Source organism: Pituophis catenifer, unplaced genomic scaffold, assembly GCF_029215685.1.
Source record: "Pituophis catenifer annectens isolate HBS135680 unplaced genomic scaffold, rPitCat1.0.hap2 SCAF_7, whole genome shotgun sequence".
Taxonomy (NCBI): domain Eukaryota; kingdom Metazoa; phylum Chordata; class Lepidosauria; order Squamata; family Colubridae; genus Pituophis; species Pituophis catenifer.
The window spans coordinates 11210909-11225395 of NW_027256887.1; the positions used below are offsets into that span (position 1 = coordinate 11210909).

Genomic DNA, 14487 nt, shown 5'->3' on the forward strand with positions numbered 1-14487 from the left:
CCAGGCAAGGATCAGGAGCAGCTGCTGCCTGTTAGCAATGAGGAGGAGGTGGAGTCCACAACATTGGTCAGCTAGACTACTCATGAGGAGGCAAACTTGCCTCTCATGAGGGGCTGCATCGGGGTTGCCTACTTAATCCTGCCCTGAGAACTTGAGTGTTGCTGGAGCAACGTGCCCAATTCTGTGCCTTGTGTGCTCGTGCCATGTATCCTGACCCGTTCAAATTGTGGACTGCTTTTCTGGACTTTGTGTGTGCCCGTTGGACTTGGTTACCCAGTGACTCTTGCTGTGCTGAGCTTGGAATCTGGACCTGCGCAACGGGGGTGCTTCCCGAGGACCTGTTGGGGGGGGGGGGGGTTCAATAACACCTGTAGAATTCTTGCTATATGTGGGGGGGAGGAGTGGGGCAGCACACCATCCCTGGGAGAGGCAGTTGTGCTCCACTTAACAACCTGCACGATTGCTTAATGATTGTGTTGGTGAGAACAGGGATGAGGGGTCATTGAGTAAGAGGTTTCGCTCAATAGCTATTGCAACATGCAACCGTTAAAGGGCAGGATCCATTACACTCACAAGGACTTGTATTAATACAGAATGCTTTCCCCACATGCTTGGAAACACGATGACGAGGTTTCGTGGCTGCAGGCTGGGGATGGTCTATTCTGCTGCTTGCTTTAAGAGAGCAGCAGAAACAAGTTTATTGGGGGAACAGTTTCAAAATCAGGTAGCCTTTTAAAAAAATCCCATTTGTTATTCTGTTAGGTAGCAAATCTGGGCAGTAAAAATCAAGATGAATGCTAGGTGGAAGCAATGTGTTAAGAGATTTCTATAATCACCTAAAATGGTCATCCAGATTTCTCAGCCCGAATAATGGTTTTTGCCGAGTCATCCCAAAAAAGTCAAACTGGTTATTGTGATGTATGTCACCCATAAAAACCAAGTTGAGCTTTTATTGCACCATTACAACTGCCATCTTGACTCCTCTGATGGCTTTATTTTCCTTTTTCCAATATAACTTTCTTTTCTAGGTACTCACAAATCCTCCATTTGATTATCTTTTCCAGGATTTTCCTAAGGTTTTTTTTTAAAAAATCAAACTGATTGGCCTATATTTTCCTGGATCCATTTTCCCCCCTTTTTGTACAGTAGGACCACATCAGCAATTTTCCAGTTGTGTCAAAGGAGCTTTGAAAGAAAACATTCAGTGGCTTCGAGATTACATCTGCCAATTCTTTCAGAACCCCGGGTTATAAACCATATGATCTAGGTGAATTTGTACAGATGTTATTAAAGCACAGAGTACCATTTTGAAATTGGTGCTTAAAATCTGCATCATTTTGTTAAAGTTTTCATTCCTTTTCATAAATTAAACTTTTTGGAATTGGTTACCCCATAACTGCAATCCCTTTAAGACCAAGAAAATAATCGGTAGTTATATTTTTATTATATATGTGAAGAAAGTAGAAATATTTTTTATAAACATATAACCTGCACATCTATAGGAGAGTGAATATCGGCTCCAACATCATCGGCTAATTGTGTTAAACTGTGAGTAGTACTGGCCGGAAGGGAAATTTGTATATACTTCTTCGTTCATATATGCTTGTCTGAAGAAAAAAAAAAAACAGTTGATACATGTTAATGGTTAAAGTCTCTACATGTGAAGTTGCTTACTCTCAGTATCAGTAAGAAATCAATTGTAATGTTTTTTTACAAATGGGCTAAAGCAGGGGTCGGCAACCTTAAACACTCCAAGAGCCGCAAAGGTCTTGACCAGAAGCCCTCCATTCAATTCTGAAGCCGACCGGAAGTCCAGTTCACCCACCATAGAGTCTTTTCCTAGCATGGCATCCTTTTTCTTCTACTTGTCCTAACTGAAAGCCCTATCAATTGTGGAGCCGACCGGTGACAGGGAGCCACACCAGAGGGATAAAAGAGCCACATGCGGCTCCAGAGCCACAAGTTGCTGACCCCTGGGCTAAAGAAATTAGAATGCCAGTTTGGTGAAATGGTTAAGAGTTAAGACTAGAAACCAGAAAACCATCTAATCCAACCTTAAGCATAAAGCCAACTGGGTGACTTTGGGCCAGTCACACTTTCTCGGCACAAGGAAGGAAACAATTGCAAAACATTTTCAAAAACACTTGCCAAGAAAACTGCAAGGATTTGTCCAAGCAGTTGCCAGGAGTTAGCGTTGACTTGAAGGCATTAAAAAAACAAGTTATCTAAGACACTAGAAAAAAGTGTCTTTTGAAATAAATTGACATCAGTGGTGTGTGTTGAGGGCAATCTAAAAAAGGCAAGATGATGAACATGACAGCACAACTGACGCCCCACACCTTTGTACATGCATGCACATGCAGAAGTCAGAGCAGGGATATCTGGCAGGCTGGAAAGCTGTTGAGAATTAAGTAATGGCAGGCAGTTTATTTTGCTGCTCCACTGCTCAAAGCTACCAGGCCTTAAAGCACCCAGAGCAGTGGTGAAATCCAATTTTTTTTACTACTGGTTCTGTGGGCGTGGCTTGGTGGGCATGGTGTTGCTTGGTGGGCGTGGCTTGGTGGGCGTGGCAGGGGAAGGATACTGCAAAATCTGCATTCCCTCCCAACTCCAGGGGAAGAATACTGCAAAATCCCCATTCCCTCCCCACTCCTGGGGCCAGCCAGAAGTGATATTTTCTGGTTCTCCAAACTACTCAAAATTTCCGCTACCGGTTCTCCGAACTGCTCAAAATTTCCGTTACTGGTTCTCCAAAACCTGGTAGAACCAGCTGGATTTCACCCCTGATCCAGAGGCATCCCATGTGCTTGCCAAAAGCAAATGCTGATGCTGCCAAGCCCTGCTAGTTTACCCCAGGGAGTTTCTGGCCTCATCTTGGGCTAAAACAAAGTGGGCATCCAGAAAATGTCTTACTTATTTTTCTGCTCCTGAGATAGCTGTGCGTTAAAATTATCTAATGCTCTCCGCAGGTCCCGATTCTGACGTTGCTGATGACGGTCATAGAGCAATTCAGCTCTGGCCTCCTGAATCCGCTTTCGGTCCCATTCTGCGTTTTTCTGGCGTTCCTCTTCATCTAACCTCTGCATGAAAACCAGAAAGCTGGTCTAAGAGGAGCAACTTAGAGCTAAGGAGAAATTTCCTGACAGTTAATCAATTAATTAACAGTTAAACAATTAATCAGTGGAACAACTTGCCTCCAGAAGTTGTAAATGCTCCAACACTGGAAGTTTTAAAGAAGAGATTGGATAACCATTAGTCTGAAATGAAATAGGGTTTCCTGCCTGAGCAGGAGGTTAGACTAGAAGACCTCCAAGGTTCCTTCCAACTATTCTATTCTATTCTACAGTCAGCAATGAAACACCTCTGCCCCAGTGGTGAAATGTATAATTTGTTATTACCGGTTCTGTGGGTGTGGCTTGGTGGGGGAGTAATGTGACTGGGTGGACGTGGCCAACTTTTTTTTTTTTTTTTGCTTTTTTAAAGCATTTTTTTTACAACCTATTCAGGTGAATAGGTTGTTAAAAAATGCTTTTAAAAGGTAAAAAAAAAAAAGGCTCTGACGATCACAGCTGTGGCGCACGATTGTCAGAGCCTTTTTTTAACCTTTTAATAGCAGGAAGTAATGACACCTGGGCGGGTGGGCGGAGCCTCACGCCTCCATCACTACCGGTTTTCTGAACCACCTGCCACAATTGCTACTGGATTGCTTGATCCGGTCTGAACCGGGAGCATTTCACCCCTGCGCTGCCCCCATCCATCCATCTTTCTGTGCTGCTAATAGCTTTCAACAGACAGGCTGCTAAGGAGCCTGGCTCTTCCCAAAGTCCTTCTGGAATTGAAGGAGTCAGGGAGATTCAACCTACCTGGAATCCTGATGTACAAAATAGATTGGTTTAGGCTTTTTTTCCCCCTTTGCCACCCATTAAAAGGACCTGCGCAGTGGTGGGTTCCTCCCGGCCGAGCCGGTAGCGGTGACGATATGACGTCACCGAACCGGTTCTCCCCCCCCGGCCCTCCCACCCCCTCACGTTATTCTTACCTTTTATTTGGTCCCACCCCCAATCTATTGCTGCCTCCTGAGTCCCAGCTGATGACTAGAGGGAAAAAAACTGTTTAAACTCTTGCCGCGGGGCTTCAAAGAGCCGTCCTACAGCTGATCAGTGTTAAAAGAAAATAAATGAGTCGGGTCGTCAGTGCGAGGACTGGTCGTAAGTGCGAGGACCTTCCATAAATGACTCTGACCAGCTAGCCATGCCCACCTACTCACATGACCTCCAAGCCACACCCACAAAATAAGCCACGCCCACAGAACCGGTAGTAAAAAAATTTAGAACCCACCCCTGGACCTGCGGTCATTAATGTGTTGCACTACTACAATTTCCAACAGCCCCTGACAAAGTGATGATGGTGTAGAAAGGTGAAGGTTGCAAATAGGGCTGTCTGGAGAATGTGGTCACACAAATCAAGATGGAAGAGGTAACAGTGCCATCAAAGCTCCACCTCTGGATTTTATGTGTGTGGCATATAGGATGCATCTGGAAAACAGGTGGAGCTTTCATCAGACTGTTTCAGGCCATCTTGATTTTCCCAAGTTTGTTCTGATGGAGGAAGATCAAAGATGGAGGAAGGAGATCATCGAGCAAGGAATAACATTAAAGGAGGAAATGGCTGAAGGATATGACCTCCTTTATACTATTTGGAGGACCCTGAATAGATTGAGAGTTGGAGTGCCTAAATATAAAACCAATATGCTCAAGTGGAGGCTCTTAGCAGATAACAACATCTGGAGAGATACAGAGCCCGGCCTATCTGCTAGTATGTTGGTTACTATCAGAAACGTGTACCGATAACGACTTATTTTTGGCCAATGATAAAGTCAGGAAGGTGGCTTCGTTCTGGCAGTTTAAAGTTTGATGTAGATATGGAATAAGAACGAGGAAGGAAGGAGGAAGAGAAGGAGAAAAAGAAGCCGATCTTGACTTTTTTGATCACACCATGCAGAATTCCAGAATTGTTATTCCACAACGCTATTTCTTTAAAGGGAGTACCAGCTTCTCCAGCACTTGTTGCATCTGAATATCCTGGATTTCTTTCAGCTGAGCTTGGCTCATTCCTTTCCATCGATCCGTGATGATACCATTTGGTCCAAAGGAGCTGACAGCTTGCTGCGGGTTTTCAGTCAGCAGATCCCCCTGAAGCTGGCTCATTTTGTCCCTCTCTTTTGCTTCTTCTTCTTGCTGTTTTTCGAGTCTTCTCTTACGCTCAGACTCGGCAGCCTTAAAAAAAAAATCACAGCAATGTTTACAAAGTGAGAGAGGGTTGGTTCCCACCAGACGGCAAATGCTTAAATAAAATTCAGCAAATGTGTTTTGTAGGATTTCTGGTAGGAAATAAAGACAGGATAAGATAAGATAAGATGAGATGAGATGAGATGAGATGGGATGGGATGGGATGGGGTGGGAAGGGAAGGGAAGGGAAGGGAAGGGAAGGGAAGAGAAGAGAAGAGAAGAGAAGAGAAGAGAAGAGAAGAGAAGAGAAGAGAAGAGAAGAGAAGAGAAGGATAAGGATAAGGATAAGGATAAGGATAAGGATAAGGATAAGGATAAGGATAAGGATAAGGATAAGGATAAGGATAAGGATAAGGATAAGGATAAGGATAAGGATAAGATAAGAGAATAAGGAGGTAATTGCAAAGTCTTTTAAAACCTTTGTCTCATTCTGATACTTTAAAAATTACAATTGCACACATGATGCAAAGTATAATTTATACTGGCATCCTGATCTGGGTGATGTTCCTTATCCTCTCAGGTCTGCCCATGAGTTCAAGTGGTGCATTTACACCTCCTTCCAAGCCATGAAACAAACCACAAGGATTAGGTCAGGGGTGCTATTTAGCAGGTTCTGATAGGTTCTGGAGAACCGGTAGCGGAAATTTTGAGTAGTTTGGAGAACTAGCAAATACCATCTCTGGCTGGTCCCAGAGTGGGGTGGGAATGAAGATTTTGCAATATCATACATGGTGGACCTGTAAGAAAATCAAGGCATTTTGGATAAAAATTTGGTGGGTGATGCAGAATATCTTGAAAAGAAGGTTGAAATTTACTCCTCAATTGTTTCTACTGGGTATAACGACGGATTGTACAGTATTAGAGACTAAATTGATTTTGAACTTAATATCAGCAGCTAGGCTGTTGGTAGCGCAATACTGGAAGAAGGATTCTTTGCCTACTATTGAAGAGTGGATATTGAAAGTAACGAACTTAGCAGAAATGGTGAAAATCTCAGCGTATTTGAAGGACTATACACAAGAAAGATACGTATCGGAATGGAGAAGATGGATTGATTATATTCAAAATAAGTATCAGACAAGAAAATATCAAATAGCTTATGAATGAACGTTAAGTATTAGAAGTATTACGTTATCTATAGTGGAGTTAAGGTTTCGGGGGGGAGTTAGTAGTCTGAGGATAGGTAGGTTAATTTAGCTTATGATTGTTAATTGAAATACCTTGTATTTTGCTCTGGGAAGTCTGGGGAGGGAGGGTGGGATGAGGGGAGGGAAAGGGTGGGGGGAATATTGGGGGGGGAATTCTTTTTTTCTGTAAAACTTTTCAATTAAAAAAAAAAGATTATGCAATATCCTTCCCCCAGGAGTGGGGAGGGAATGGAGATTTTGCAGTATCCTTCCCCTGCCATGCCCACCAAGCCACACCACACCACACCACGCCCACCAAGCCACGCCCACAGAACCGGTAGTAAAAAAAAAATGAATTCCACCACTGGATTAGGTTCTTACATTGCACTAAGTGTAGTGTTTTCTTTTCTGTGGGAAATGGGTCCAAATGGCTCTTTGAGTGTTTAAGGACCTGTCCTAGACTATTGACAACATTTAAAAACAATTTTGAACATCATAATTTTTGAACATTTGTTTCATTATCTACATTTTATTGCCATTATTAGATATACAGTACATATATATTATATTCTTAAGTTTTATGCTTAAATTTAGAATAAGTGGTTATTTTGTTATATGGTTTTGGAGGAAGGGCTGGACTGTTTAGTTTGTCTATTTTCTATATGATGTTTTAATTTAGAGTGAGAGGTTATTTTATTATATATATTTGTACCTGTACTGAAGAAAGTTGGACATAATTCTTTTTTATATTTCGTTTCCTTCTTTTCTCTTGTCACTTACCGTATTTTTCGGAGTATAAGGTGCACCGGACTATAAGACGCACCTACCTTTTTTGGTGAGGAAAACAAGAAAAAGAAATCTGCCTCTGCCTCTTAGCAATTTTGCCTCCTTGCAGCAAACAGCCTGCTTTACTTTCATTTTCATTTTCAGCATAGCTTGATTAGCATAAGGGGAAAAAAAAATCTGCTCCAGCAATTTACCTCCTTGCAGAAAGCAGCAGAGGCCTGCGCAAAACAGCTGAGAGCAAAACAGCTGAGGCCGATCCAATCAACTTGTGCTAATTAGGCTGTGCTGAAGCTGAAAGGAGCTGTTTCTTCTTGCTGTTTGCTGCAAGGAGGAAACTGCTGGGAGGCAGAGGCCAAAGGGTGGGCCAGTGGGTGGGTGGGGCTACATTTGGTGTATAAGACACACCTAAATTTTCACCCCCTTTTGGGAGGGGGAAAGGTGCATCTTATACTCCGAAAAATACGGTAATTCCCACAGTACTTGTCTTAGGCCAAAGATATTTACCCATGTAGTGGACTGTATTGCTATTATCTCTCTCATCTTTCCTAGTACCTTCTCCTATTGCTATCTTATGATTTATTACTTGTTATTTGTATCTTATGATTAATGATTATTAACTATGATTTATGATCTATGATCTATCATCTTGCTGTTTATATGTACACTGAGAGCTTATGTACCTGAGACAAATTCCTTGGTGTCCAATCACACTTGACCAATAAAGAATTCCATTCCATTCCATTCCATTTACTTTCCTGATTTCTCCATTTTTTTTTTTATTTTTTATTTTTTAATTTGATTTATATGCCGCCCTTCTCCGGAGACTCAGGGTGGCTTACAATGCGTTAAGCAATAGCCTTCATACTTTTGTATATTTATACAAAGTCAGCTTATTGCCCCCACAAACTGGGTCCTCATTTCACCTACCTTAGAAAGGATGGAAGGCTGAGTCAACCTTGAGCCTTGGAAAGATTCGAAATTTGATCTCCTCTCCCCTTTTTTCTTTTTTCTTTGGGGTTAATTTGTATTTTATCTTTTTTTGAAACTTAAAAAAGAGCTGCCTTTTAAAAAAAGCAATTACCATATGTCATACTCTTTTAGCAGGTACTATATTTAAGTAATAGTAACCAATTTTGCTTTACCAGGGCTTGATTGAATTCTGTAGTAGTGATACAGATTGCCCGTCTGGTTTCCTCATCTGCTCGTTGGAGATTCATAGCCTTTTCATCAAGCTCCAGTCTCTGCTGCTTATAGAGTTCATCTACAAATCGAAACAACGTGCCAGATAGTAAATCATTGACCCCCATCTAGCAATAGCAATAGGACTTAGACTTATATCTCTGGGTGGTTTATAGTGTCGGATCCTCATTTGCATATTGCTCCCAACAATGTGAGTCCTCATTTTACTGACCTCGGAAGGATGGAAGGCTGAGTCAAACTTGAGCCCTGTCAGGAGTGAACTCCAGGCTGTGGGCAGAATTATCTTGTAAATACTGCATTCTAAACACTGCACCACCACAGCTGCTATGTTTGTTCAAATCTTTGTTTTTTAGCCCAAGTTCCCAGACTCGGCTTTTTGCCCTCCTCCATTCTTCAAGTGTTTTCCATTTACCAAAGAGACAAATCCTAGGTTTTTAAGTTTCCTATCAAGGGCCAGTGGAGAAGATTGTGGTTAACACCTACTACTTTTTCTTTTATTTGAATTTGAGCTAGACGCAAGGATGGACAGCTCTGTATTCTTGACACGAGGATGCACTTTGGTCACTGACCCTGGTTATTTTAGTTTTAAACTGGATATTGACAGCTTTATATGTTCGTATATTGGTTTTGAACTTGTTTTTTATGAGAAGGTTGCCTTTAATTGTGGTGAGCCATGTAGAGTTACTAAGGTGAGATGGGCAGCCTTACAAATCAAATAAATAAATTTAATATATGCTTTGCCTGTCAAATACGGAAGATGGGGTCTTCAAAAGGGTACTTCTACCAATTTCAGCGACTCAACATGTGTAGTGGGTGAGTAGCCCAGGGGTGAAATCCAGCAGGTTCTGGCGAACCAGTAGCGGAAATTTTGAGCAGTTCAGAGAACCGGCAAATACCACTTCTGGCTGTCCCCAGAGTGGGATGGGAGTGGAGATTTTGCAATATCCTTCCCCCAGGAGTAGGATGGGAATGGGGATTTTGCAGTATCCTTCCCCTGGAGTGGGGAGAGAATGGGGATTTTGCAATATCCTTCCCCCTGGAGTGGGGATTTTGCAGTATCCTTGCAAAGGGCCCACCTGCCACGCCCACCAAAGCACACCACATCCACCAAGCCACGCCCACAGAACCGGTAGTAAAAAAAATTGGATTTCACCACTGGAGTAGCCTCTGATGTAACAGTCCTTCAGCCATTTAGGATTTTAAAGAACTGACAGATTAATTTACGCCTGCAAAACACCTATGCCAATTTTTCAAAACAGGCATCAGTGGTTTTCAAACTAACAACTTTTAAGATGTGCGGACTACCTAATCTACTAAATCATAACTTTGAGTGAGAAGCAAAGTCCCTCGACACCCAAAGTGGTAAAAGAAGAAGTAAAGAAGAAGAAGAGAAACCACGTCATGGCACTCTTTTCAAAGTTTGGTAGGTGACAACAGTTAAGCTAATGCTCTATTGCAGATTTGGTCATACCTGCATATTTTTTATCTGCCAGCGCTTTCTGCTTTTCCCTTTCTTGCTGCAAAAGCCATTCTCTGGTTTGCTCTTGCTGGAACCTCCGTCTATTCTTACTGTTTAAATCTTCCCCCATGAACTTCTGCAAGCTGGATATGGTACAGCGTGGGTCGCTGTCAGCAAGGCGAGCAGCAGTATCTTTCTGCAGGCGTTGTGGGTCAAAGAGGTCGAATTCACGCACCGTTTCTGGCTTCTGATAATTTTGACGAAATTCGTTGACAGCTTTGTTTTGAATCTGGGTATCTCTTTTCTGTCGTTGGTCTAATATACAGAGGATCTTATCATTTTGTTTCATTTCTGCAGCTATATTTAGAAAGAAAAAATAGGCTGTTATTCTAATCCTTAAAAAATACATTTCTGTGAACTTAAATAGCATGTTGCGTGGCTAAAATTAATTGTTCCAACCAAATAAGATTACCTGTTCATATTATACGTTCATGCACTTCTCCATTTGAAGGAGTTCAGTTACAGGTAGTCCTCAACTTATGACCACAATTGGGACCAGAATTGCTAAACAAAACGGCTGTTAAGTGAGTTGCCTCCAATTCTATGACCTTGTTTGCCATAGCTGTGAAACAATCACTGCACTTGTGAAGTGAATCATGCATGTTAAGCAACTCCAACTTCCTCTACTGACTTTGCTTGTTAGAGGCTGGCAGGGAAGGCCGTAAATGGCCTGGGATGTTGCAACCATTGTAAATACATGCAGTGGCTCAGTGCTCAAAATCTGATCACATGACCATGGGGATGCTGCAATGGTCATAAGTGTGAGGATCAGTCAGAAGTCACTTTTTTCAGTGCCATCATAACTTCGAATGTTCACTAAAAAAAAATAAATGTAAGTTGTGGAGTACCTATGTTTTAAAATATTCCTTGAAAAGAATGTTGCACAGAGGTACTTCTATAGAGCTAATATCCGTGCCAATAAATATTCCTCATATCTCACAATGGTACTTCTTGCAGTTCCATTAAGGCCAGAAAAGCTAACATTTCAGCCACCTGTATCCCATCTTGCAGTGCTATCTTAGTATGTGCTGAAGTGCAAAAAGTCCTCAAGACTGGGATGAATACACTAAGATGCTCTGGAAAAAGGGAGATGGATGTGATGGACGTTCTCACCAAGATGTCCAAACCCAAATCTTGCAGAGTTCAAGCATCTTATGATTTACAACTATCTTACTTGCCCAAGGAAAATCTTAGGTGAATGGATACAGAGACAGGATTGGAATCAAAGTTTTATGGTGGAAGAGCTGGAGGAGAACTCATTTTTATAGCCATCTGACAAATGATTGTTTTTAAAAAATGATATGATATATATACCAATGGAATCATCACGGGCCTTCTGGACTGCTTCTTCAATCTTTTTTTCTTTTACCTGGGCATCCAGAGCTTCCTTGTCAATCTGTGGTAGACATGAAGAAAAACCTAGTTCAGATTCGGTACCAAAGAAGAAGAGGAAAGTTCCCAAAATAAATTCAGTTTTAACTGCTATTTTCAGGAAATAAAAAACTGAGACAAATAAAGGCAACAAAATAATATTCTAGTCTTTATTACTGAATTAAAACTAAATAAATAAATAACTAGAATTACACTGTCTCCCATTAGATAGATCTTTAAAACTCTTAGATACAGAACTGTTGAACTTTTAATTCAATTATGTCACATATCTCCAAGATTGTCCTTTGTATTTTAAGGACCAAAAAATAATCAGTCCAATGCTAAACAACATACTATTTAATACGCCAGATATTTAATAACTCCAATGAAAAAAGTAATTAGAATTATAATTTATAAAGAAGAAAAATATGTAGCTGAGAAAGTATCAATGTAGCCTAGCTTCACAATTCTTCTTAAAACCTCCAAAGGCTAACATGCATATCATATAGATGATCCAATAAACAAAATGAAATAGGATGATTTTATATGTCACATGTGGTTGGGTTATTTATAAAAAAATTGATGTTATTGGTTCATAATTCTTTGTATTATTTAAGACCAGAGAGTTGGATAACAATGATCACACTATTCATACATCAACTTGATTAGACACATGTAAATAATATCAGATCACTCACAAGTACAATAATAATTTTATCTAATTATTTATCTATCTGGCTAAAATTAAATCAGTTTTCACAACTGTAACATATGCTAAATCAATAATATATGGATATCTTTTCTCTGCCAGATTTTAACTTGATATTACTTTTTGTTTTCCACATAATTTTATGGTAAATGTGTTTATCTCTTAAGCTAATGATTACATTGTGGGAAGTACGTCAAAGAGTTACAAAAGGACATATGAGTTGCCTGATGATAAGCTGTCTTAGAGATAAATAAATAAGAAAAAAATAATATTAGTTGCAGGAAATATAAATTTCCTTCAGTGAAAATCTATCAAAATACTAAACCATTCTTTTATTTAAAAAAATATAAGCAGTAATAAATTGTGATTGCAATGCAAGCTTACATACTTAAGAAATGATCACATAATATTGCTTTTCTTTCTATAATTTGTTAAACATTTTACTGCCAAGTTGGAGGACTGTACATTTATTTATTTTTTTCTATATAGAATTAAGTAAATAGATTTCATAATAATTTAGACTAGAGAACACAGGAATAGTGGATAATTGTATGCAAATGTTTAAGTGCCGACTGCCAAATTGTGTATTTTCACCTAAACAATAAGCACGCAATTAAAGTTTTCAGATACATATTCTGTTTAATATTCTGTTTAATTTTGCATCCAGTTCTAATTCATTTTGGAATTCCTTGGAACAATTTGATAAGGAGTGTCCAAATTGTGTATATTTAGTAAGATTAGCCCGAATAATTATTTGGGCTTTGTATGTTTCTGAGAAAGAAAACTTTCCTCTTTTCTCTTTTTTGTGTATGAAATAAGAGAAATTTTTAAAAAATGCATAAAGTCACGCAGCTGCTGTTGAAAAAATACTCTCCCCATATACTAGTTCGCGCCAAAGAATTAAATTTAAATGACAATTCAAGAAAATCTAAAGAATTACAAAACCACCTACCCCGATAATCCTGACGCGGGCATCGAAGATCTGGCTTTGCCTCTGCAGATCCCGGTAGCGCCTCCGCTCCCGCTTCGCTGCCTCCGCCCGGGCGTGCATAGCCGGCCAGAGCAGTCCTGCCGAAGCAGGGAGGACGAAAGAAGATGCTTCGCGCCGGGATAACTATCTAGGACGCTCAGCATCCCCGTCGCCTAGCAACCGTCTCCACCACTCTGCGTTGCTAAGGAAGTGAGCCAAGTGGCCGCTCTAGCAATCCCGTGATTGCTAGAGCGGCCACTACACTTTATCGTCAGGAGTCTTAGAACGGAGGCAAGGACCTCTTAGGGCGGGGCAAAGCCTCGGAAGGCGAAGCGCGGGATGGGGAGGTGGGTGAAGTCTCGCGAGATAGCCTTTCCTCTCAAGCGCAGCGCGGGATCGGCGGATTTGGCGGGAAGGGAGGTTGTGACTCTGTGAGGCGGAGGGTCAGAATTTTTGCATTACATTTACAACCTCCTGTATAAGCGCTTATATCGTTCCTCGCGGGTCTGTGGAAGAGGAAGATAGTCTTCTGCTCCCCGCCCGTTATTTTGCACATTTCAAGCGCTTGTTTTGGCCGGGCTGGCGGGGTAGTACCTCAAGTTGAAATTCTCAACCGCGAGGTTCATCGTCCATCTTTTTTGATTCCTTCCCAGCAATTTTTATTTCCTTTCCTCTCCCCCCTACCCCCTTTTGAGGGCAAGCTGCGTTGAATCCAGTTGACATAAATACATAAATGATGCACTAGAAAGGTTAAAAAAAAAAAACACCACCCCACTGGGTGCTCTTTGAAGGGATCAGGTTGCTCCTACAGATGTGTCCCCAAAATGCTGATAATTTCTTCTAGAGGACTATATACAATTGGAGGAAATGCTGTATAAGTGCTCATGTTCAAGAACAATGTTTCTATTAATGCAAGGGACAGCTTGAAAAAGGAATTAAAAAAGATGATGGATCCACCACAGTTTTGTCTAGTCTGCACTCAAGAAATCTTAATTTTAAACACTTGGGCCTTTCCTTAGTAAATACTGCTTAAAGACAATGATATATATGCATTCCAAGTACCCTCAAATTAAAAAAAATATTTTGCAGCCAAAGAGCAGGGCATAATAAAACTCAGTAGTGTAAAATAGGAAACATAAAGAACAAATGGTTAAAATTAACAGCATATCCATTAAATGGTTGCACAAATTGTGTAGAATGTAGCTAGTTTTGGAATAACGTATCCAAAAGTAAAAATGAAATTAGAAAATTGGGACGTTTGCTTAAAATAGGTTATGATCGCTGATTGTACCAGCATAGTAAAACAGGCAATATAGCAAATGTCTGTTGTGTGGATGTTTGGGTGGTTTAGAGGTGGGGAATTTGTGGTGGGTGGGAGTGTGTTTGGGGATTGTTATGTGTGTTGGATCTCGTTTTTGGGTGTTAAGTGAATTTCGTTGTATGGGTATACTGTGTATACACGTACAATGACAATAAAGTTGTTATTGTTATTTTTCTTACTTTAGCTCCATCATCAA

The 14487-nt window shown here is 40.7% G+C and overlaps 1 protein-coding gene across 1 annotated transcript; it reads right to left on the reverse strand.

The window, feature by feature from the left end:
- Nucleotides 1-1525: 1525 nt before the first annotated feature.
- On the reverse strand, nt 1526-13051 carry RIBC2 (RIB43A domain with coiled-coils 2). Its single transcript, XM_070947571.1, has 7 exons — nt 12953-13051; nt 11235-11316; nt 9873-10217; nt 8344-8462; nt 5049-5276; nt 2914-3080; nt 1526-1607 (listed from the first exon to the last, which is right to left on the reverse strand). Exons 1-7 carry the CDS (start codon nt 13049-13051, stop codon nt 1526-1528), a joined length of 1122 nt encoding a protein of 373 aa, XP_070803672.1.
- Nucleotides 13052-14487: the final 1436 nt, after the last annotated feature.

Coding starts and splice junctions, on each gene's coding strand:
- RIBC2 (XM_070947571.1), bottom strand. CDS start 13,051: ATGCACGCCCGGGCGGAGGCAGCGAAGCGGGAGCGGAGGCGCTACCGG. Junction 10,218..11,234: donor GGCCCGTGATGATTCCATTG/GTATATATATCA, acceptor TTCTAAATATAG/CTGCAGAAATGAAACAAAAT. Junction 3,081..5,048: donor AACAAGTGCTGGAGAAGCTG/GTACTCCCTTTA, acceptor GTTTTCATGCAG/AGGTTAGATGAAGAGGAACG.